Source organism: Ascidia mentula, chromosome 4 (assembly GCF_947561715.1).
Source record: "Ascidia mentula chromosome 4, kaAscMent1.1, whole genome shotgun sequence".
NCBI classification, from domain to species: Eukaryota; Metazoa; Chordata; class Ascidiacea; order Phlebobranchia; family Ascidiidae; genus Ascidia; species Ascidia mentula.
In genome coordinates this window covers 17,603,571-17,611,911 of record NC_138569.1, presented here as the reverse complement: position 1 = coordinate 17,611,911, position 8,341 = coordinate 17,603,571, and the positions used below count along the sequence as shown (strand labels likewise).

The 8,341-nt window shown below is 39.8% G+C and overlaps 1 protein-coding gene across 1 annotated transcript; it reads left to right on the top strand.

The window, feature by feature from the left end:
• The first annotated feature begins 1,047 nt into the window (after window positions 1-1,047).
• LOC145898567 (enteropeptidase-like) lies at window positions 1,048-8,250 on the top strand. The gene is made up of 12 exons (XM_082987071.1): window positions 1,048-1,165; window positions 1,678-1,820; window positions 2,777-2,940; window positions 4,008-4,135; window positions 4,496-4,603; window positions 4,698-4,775; window positions 5,318-5,499; window positions 6,637-6,805; window positions 7,202-7,324; window positions 7,387-7,537; window positions 7,745-7,865; window positions 8,085-8,250. Exons 1-12 carry the CDS (start codon window positions 1,102-1,104, stop codon window positions 8,094-8,096), a joined length of 1,443 nt encoding a protein of 480 aa, XP_082843197.1. The 5' UTR covers window positions 1,048-1,101; the 3' UTR covers window positions 8,097-8,250.
• The last annotated feature ends 91 nt before the right edge of the window (window positions 8,251-8,341 follow it).

The following is an 8,341-nucleotide window of genomic DNA, read 5'->3' as shown; positions in this document are numbered from 1 at the left end:
GCAAATAGCAACAATAGTCAAGATATTTGACTTACAAATCAAGTAAAAAACCTGTAGAAGCGGAAAAGAGCTGCATCAAAGACGTCCTAAGCGCTTCTCTAACTGGGATTCGCGAACCTACCGTGCGAAGTCGCACGAGACATTTTAGAAAGAGTATCAACTTCACACAAAACACACATTTAACTACAGTATATATCATTTATACTTTAACAAAATTATACTTGTTTTGCATTGTGGTATGTTACTGAATTCTAGACGTTTTTTAGTCGTTTCACCAAGAATCTTAAATATGTACACGTTTCGTGTTTTGAAGAACAAAAAAAACACGAGTCGAGTAAAAATGAAATCAAATGAAAAAGTCGCGAGCAATAAAGCTTGGGAAGTTCTGCAACAAACAACCACGATAAAGATTACTGATACGCACAGCCTTTGTGCAAGAAAAAATACTCTGTGTATATTTGCCCTGCATCATTTGTACGCTATCAATTAGTAGATGTTTCATTATCAGAAAATGTTTTTTTTTAGTTTTGTAACATATGTTTATGCATCCTTGAGTGAGCTTGGTCCTGATTTTAAAATTCCGTTGCTGTTTCTTTGTACCTCGTTCAAAAAACGTATACTTGCAGGAGAAAGGAAATTATTAATCGTTAACACATTCAACGAGAATCTCTATCGAACAAACAAACTTGTTTGTAACTTAAATTTTCAAGCCGCTTCGTTTTGTTTGCTACCGTTTTAACAACGTATTGTCACTACGAGGCACAAGAATTTATTACGATGCAGATGTTTTTCTTGTCCAAACTGAAAAAAATAAGTTTTTTTTATCTAATCAACGTTTCATTTTGAGTAATTAACAAAAAGTTAAAGCTGTTATGCAATATATCCTCGATGTGCGTCTTGTTGTGTATTTGCGAGATTACAAAAGTATTAATAACTTTAAGGCAATTTCGTGACGGTATTAAGTGCGATCGAGCATCGTGACTTTTGAAGCCGCAGACTTGCTCCGGGCCCGAGGCTAATGCATTGTTGCTCGGTACGTTGGTCTGAGAATGATCGTGATTTGCCTTTGTGGACTTTCTGTGATCGGTATTGGACAGAAGAATGAAACCGACGGTATTGTGCTTAGTTTTTTTAATGAAAAGCGTGTTTGGGGAGTCTTTAAAACGTAAGCGTTTTTCAACACTCTTTGGATTTTTGCGGCATTGTGCGGTTTTCAAATGTGCTTTGGATCACGTCGCCTCGCGGGCAAAGTTAGTTTTGTGAACTCCCGAAAGTCTTTCACAAATGTTGTTTATTTATGCAAGGAATTCACGCAGTTGCCTGTGTTCATCATATTTGGAAAGTTACGTATCGGAATGTGCCTTTAGGGCAATCAGGAATGTTATTTTGCAGAACAGCCCCAAATAAAGCTCGATTGTTTTGTTTTGTAACGTGTACGGGTTTCTTTTATCACCATCAAAAAATTATGCAGGAATTAGATATAGAAACGATACCCTGGAAAAATCCAACTGCTAAAGTAGTTCCCTTTAAAATAGAAAATACCAAACTGGTAAAAATCGTATGAAACTCTCTTTTACTTTTTTGGACTAATTCAGTTTGGCAAAAATAGACATTCCAGGATCGGGGTCGTCAGTTAGCGCGCTAGTGTTGCCTGGTTAACCTAGGACTTATGTTCAGCCGATGTTGAAGGATCCTGCAATGCTATAGTTGAACATGAGACAAGCGGCATCGTCGCCAGTCCCGGATTCCCCCGCAACAACTACACAAACGATCTGCTGTGCAAGTATGAGATAACGGTTCCTGTCGGAATGCAAATAATCGTACGTGAGTTGTTAATTTACTCCAGTGTTTCCCAACCGGTGGTACGCGACGGCATTAGTAGTGGTACGCGAGCACCTTTACGTAAATTGCGGATATAGTTCGAATTTAAAAAATCGTAAGTGATCTCAAAATGTTTGTTACTTCATCTCCTAGGTCACTTTGTAACACTCAACTAGGTGGTACGCGTCAAAATTGTTTTACCTCCAAGTGGTACGCACACACAAAAAATGTTGGGAATCACCGATTCACTCGATGTTATCTGTAACGTCATAAATTATAGAAGAGCAAAAATGGTTATCTGCAAAATGCTTGTGGCAATTTACTTTAAATATAAATGCCATATATAAGGTGTCGATGACATTAGCATGTAATAACAATGACAGTTACCATTACGAAACAATATACACAACCCTGTATCAATAATGAAATAGCACCCAAGAGCAAAACTTTTTAAAACTGAGAGTTGTGTAATGACACTTCGTCCAAGTTAAATTCCTCACTGGAATACAATGCAGGTCTCCATGACACCCGCCTTTGTTTTGATTAAAGCTCTTTTCTCCTTGTTCGCATCCCACTTTCATACCTGCCCACACCCTTTTCCAATGTTATACCCAAGCAAATTAAATAAGTGTATGAGTAATAGAGCCAATAAAGTTTTTATAGTGAGTCCCCGACAGGGCCACTGTTTTGACCTAAAAGGCCTCAACATCGCAGCTATTTTGTGACTTCCACTTTGTGGTGAATATACAACCACCTTTAACCGTTAGTATAACCCACCGGAAACCAACCAAGGTAGAAACACTGTGGTCAAGCAAAATGCGTGTAGTTTAATGTAACGCTTGTAACACTCAATTTTATGTATAAGTTTGTTTGAATTTGCCGCAAGCTTTACACCGTCTTGAAACCGCAACGGGGTGCACGTAACCGTGGTTACGAATCACTGTTTATTTCAAAGTTTCGAAGTTTGTACCTAAATTTGGAACTTCCCGGGATTGGAGCGGAGAGATGTTTCGACGCGGTGAACATTCATTACGTGCTGGGTGAGAATACTAGTTGGATAGAACAGTATTGTGGAGAAGACATCATATATGAAGACGCCACACCGGAAAACAAGTTGATGTGAGTTAAACTCACTATCCAGCTAGCGTCCCACTCCTAATTACAATTTTATGGGGGACCGCACCTGGGATAATGCGACAAACTTTTATCACGATTAGATTGTTGTTTTTTAAATAGATGAGTTTAACAGTGAGCAACTTTGCCTACCCCCGAGATGTAGCATTGAATGTTACGTCACTACTGTATATAGTAACACGCTTCGCGGCCCTATGGAAGATTTCGCATTTACTGGCTGGAAAACACTGCACCAGAGTGTTTGTGTTTGCAATAAATACACGTGAAATGGCCGGAAGGATAACTTGACTCATGATCACTTTCGTAAACATTGAATTTTTAGGTGTTTTGAAGAATTTCTTAAAAGATTTGCTATAGAATGCACTTAATTGAGTACAACAGAAACAACAAGGCTCTAATTACCTGAAGCAAATTCTTCGCAAGTTTAGTTTAAATGCTCAATAATTAACTTATAAATGCAAGTACGAGAATGGTAAACGATATCGAAATGCGTTTGCAAAGAATGTATTTGGTTTCAGTCATATGACCTTTGTTTTTCATTATGAAAGTTTTTAAAACCATATGATAAGCGATGTAGAGCCAATAATAATAATATATTTCGACCTAAAAGGTCTCATCATTGCAGCTGGTGTGACTATAAGACGACTCTGCTGACCAAACGGCCAAGCAAAGACTTCCACTGTTTTCTCAGTAAGGTTGCACCTAGTTTGGTGCCCATCGCATGACGGTGATTGTATAGTCACCACAAAGTGGAAGTCTTTGCTTGACCCTTTGGTCAGCTAAGTCGTCTTATAGTCACACCAGCTGCACTGATGAGACCTTTTAGGTCGAAACACTGGCCATCTGTCTGCAGTTTATACACAGTTTTTAAAACCGTAAGCTATGTTCCTTGGTGTGTGGTAGCCAAGGCGAAATCTTCATAAAACATTCGCTTAAACGGTGGCGCTTATACTACCGAAAACCCTTTGAAACTCGTAAAGCATGGCTTGGAATTAATTTAGAAAAAATCGACTCGCCGTGGTTTGTTCAACTTGTGCATTTTTTCTGGATAGAGTTGAGTTCTTCACAGACAACTCAGTCACTGCCGAGGGTTTCGCTATTAAATGGAATGCGATGGACCGAGGAAAGTTACCGCCCCAAATGGACTGCGCATTTGACGAAGGGTTCGCTTTGTGCCCAGGTATGACCAACTGCATTGCAATCAATCTATGTATCAAAACTAATAAAATATTAATTTAAAAAAACATAATATATTGTTCGAATAAGTCATAACCTTGATTTGCATACACCATAATGATGAATATGTACTGTATACATAATATAAATGTTGTGTAGCTAAAGTGCCTTATGAAGACAAATAAAATTGAAAGTGCATGTTTATGTACATGTATACACGCTACGGTGCCACGGTGCAATCTCTCACAGATCCCACAGGGGCGTTTTTAAACTGTTTATTTTCGACACTCGCGGTTATCTTACAAGATCTTAGGACCGTTTGCAAGTTTGACCCAAGATCTGATCTTACAAACAATTCGGACAGGGTGGTCACAGGTGACTGGCGAGGACGACTTTGATTGGTCTTTCACACGCGGTTCTACCCCCACCACCGGAACTGGTCCGGAGTTTGACAGCAACACTGGGACTAATGGTATAATTTAAGTATGGTATTGTCTGATGTCCAGTCCATTCGCAAGTGTACTTGAAATCTTATTATTCGTACATTGTAAGTGTGCCAATTGCAGAAGGAAGATACGCCTTCATTGAAGCCTCCAACATTGTCAGAGGAAGCGTCGCCAGACTCATAACGCCGACACTAGATGGTAAACCATAAATTTCGAACGCATTTCACCCTTGAGGGGAAAAGAACATATAGTTTGTTGCTTGGCTCATGAAAAGCACGAAGTTGCCACATATAGAAAACTTGTAGGTTTCATATCAGTTACATCGTCGCCACTATCTACGAAGCCGTGGGTTGGCGAGATGAAATATGTAGCACGCAGTACACAGACGAAAATGTCTCATTGCCAAAGGCGTTAATTCGCTTTGTTGTGGATGGCATTTATAGCACATACAAACGCAGAGTCGTAAGAAGTTGCTGAGCAGATTAGTGGGAATAGTTGTAAATACGCTGAAGACAATTCCTTGATTTATTTCTGTGCAAAACATGTTGTTTTGTAGCCAGTTTCCGATACCACGAATAGCTTCGGAGTTTCACAGTAATAATTTAAAATCTGGCATAAACGAATTTGAAACAAATCCAACAGCTTAAAGCAAATATAAACCTAAAAATTTAAAATAAAAATATTCACGTTGCACGAACGTAACTTTAACATAAAAAACAGAAAATATCCTTTATGTGAAGGGGACGTCGACTACTGCCTTGATTTTGACTACCACGCGTACGGTGAAGGTATCGGGGAATTAGCGGTAATCCGCAGGTTCGGCGCCAACGAAGAAGAAGTCCTGTGGGCTTCAAGCGAGCTCACCGATCAAGTTTGGTGGCCTGTCAGTATCACATTGCTAGAATCTTTCTACCCCTCGCAGGTAAAGAGCGATTATATGTGATTAAGTCCTGTTTTTCCAGTTTCGTTTGGTTAGAGGACAAATTAAATATTTTGGATTTTGTGGTGTAGGCATATGACTTACAGGTAAAAAAACATTAATATGGTGCTAGCGTTCCTTACTTGACGAAATGTTCGCATGATGCAAATCAAATTATTGCTATATGTGCCTATGAACAGAAAAAATTGTTAACAAACGCCACCAATACATTCAACCCACTTGTAAACAGTATTTTTTGTCATAAAGTAATGAGGACCTCAGGTGACGCTTGGCTTCGTAAACCTTAAGGTTTTTCCAGCGTCTTTCCGCCCAGGTTTCACGTCTCCATTTCTTTTTCTCACTCTGTAAGGTTTGTTGTCGTGTTTGGGCAAAACTAAACCAATGCTTGAAGGAATGAATAAAGTTGCAAGAAAATTGATACAAAAAACAACCAGGCTCTGTGAAAAACACAATTCTATTTCGGAGTTGTTTCTGCCGTTAACACAAGCGAGACATGTTATTGTTTAGCAATAAGTCACCACATAAGTGCAAAAACCTCGCGTTCATCTTTGTTTATGACCTTGGTAAATACTCTGATTCACAGGAGATGTTGGAACAGAACACGTCATGTTGATCATGCGCTATTCTTACGTATACAGTGTATCTTTTCTCTTTGTGGCTGTGTATCCTTTCTCGCAGCAAACAATTGTAACCAACTTCCATTGGGCGTTGCTGGTTGTTTATAAGGGTGTTGGTTATTGGCCATTATATCTCGTGGCGTTGACGTGTCAATGTTTTTTGGACCTGTGTTTTTTTTCGCATCACCACGCACAGCAAACAGCATGTATCAAAAAGCAGTTGTTTTATTGGAATAATGTCCCATACGACTTTCGCATCACAAGTTTTTGTTTTAACGTGTTTTGCACATTTGGATTTGTTGTTGTACGGTGTTTGCGAAAGAGACTAAATAGCAATACAAACCGCTTTGCTGTTTTTTTTCAAAAATGGGTAACAGTTCAATTCGCGGGAACGATCCAAGTTAGTAAGTTGCAATTTTGCGTACAGACGAAAAGGTGTTCTTCAACATAATAATCATAAACTCCACTTATTTGTACCAACCGTAACCTCACTTTTGCGCAGATCGTCTTCGAGGCAACCAGAGGTCAAACCTTTCGCTCCGACCTTGCAATTGACGACGTCACGTTCACGGTAGGGGCGTGTGCAGAGAATGGGTCGACCTTGGACACCGGCACACAAAATCAGAAAACGACGCAAGAGTCACCGCCAGCAAGCCCGCAAACAAGCACAGGTTTGAACGATTGGGCCACAAACGAGGGCCCAAGGCCAGCGGCCCCAAACACAGTAACGTCACAGCGCGACGACGAGCGTTTAAAAGTTTCCGAACGAGCTGGTTTATCACGCGAGGTGCCGACGCACGTAAAACCACAAACTTGACAAAGTGTTCGATATAACGCAATTCGCAACTTTATTATATACGTCAGTGCCATAGTTTGCCAGTTTTACGTCCCTTATTTGCACTAGTCATTTTATTCACAAAAGCACTGCGACACAAGGCCTTGTGTGCGTGTGATTGTCAATCAAACAAGTTTGAGTAAAATATATTTATTGAACAGAACTATGTTTGTAACCAGATCACATTTAAAAAAAAAACGTTTATATTTTGTTTAATTAGTATAGTTTACAGAATTGTCAGTGTGCGACCCCGGTCTCTTCGCCTGCCTTCGTTCCAATGCGTGCATCGCGCTCGATCGCGTTTGTGACGACATAATAGACTGTCCTCAAGGTTCGGACGAGGACGGGTGTTTTCGTAAGTGTTTGAAGTGCAAAACTTCTACAAACATTAAACCTTGTCATTTTCCTTCCGTTTAGCCGAATGGTGTCCAGGAAACATGTACTGGGGCGGTTGCGTAAAAGGATGCAACCACACATGTGAGGACGGCCCTGTACCGCCACCTTGCGACACAGTTTGTACCAGCCGATGCGCTTGCCCCGCCAATCTCCCCGTTTTGCATGAAGGATGGTGGGATCAATGTTTCAATACTTTCCTTTTATCGTTTAACAAAAGTTTGTTAAAATCTTAACTCAAAAATGTAAACCGATTTTTACATATTTAAGCATTAAGTCACGACGTTGAATGCCTTACCACAATATACAAACTTGAAACGCGGTGAATTTTTTTTAGTTTTAGTTTGCAATTGCGAGATAACATTTGAATTCTTCTGTCCAGGTGCCGTGAGTTCAGCGACTGCCCGGCTGAGTTGGTCAATGGAGCGATTATTCGCCAAGCGAAAGAGAATGTTCACGTGCAGATATTGAAACTATTCACTCAAATCGGGGATCACATTGAGGTAAATCTACGTTTAACGCTTACAACCCTGCGTAAACTTGTATTCGAACATATACGCCGCAATTGAGGTAAAGAATAACATAAAACAACCAGCTTCGTAAAAGTGGCAGGATGGCGAGCAGATGAGAGATTGCAATGAATGCAGAAATACCGTCTAGTAAATTTACACCAGCGTTTGGTATAAACATTTCTTACAAAAATATTTACAAAAACATTTCAGGAACAGTCGTAGGAGATTGTTTTCGGCAAACAAAAGGGATCGCCCGAACGTATGAGCAGGAGGATTGTAGTCTCTTTATCATTTATGGTGTTTTCACTGACATGATTTGAACCTCCAAATGTTATTGTTGTGATCGCTGACCCTGCCGGATAATAAAAAGAAAATGCGTTTCATGCGTGTTGTCTGCTTTGGTTTTTATTCAGAATTCGTCAAATCAGCAAGTTCCAAAATGAGTAGGATGCAGAAAGTTTTCTTAT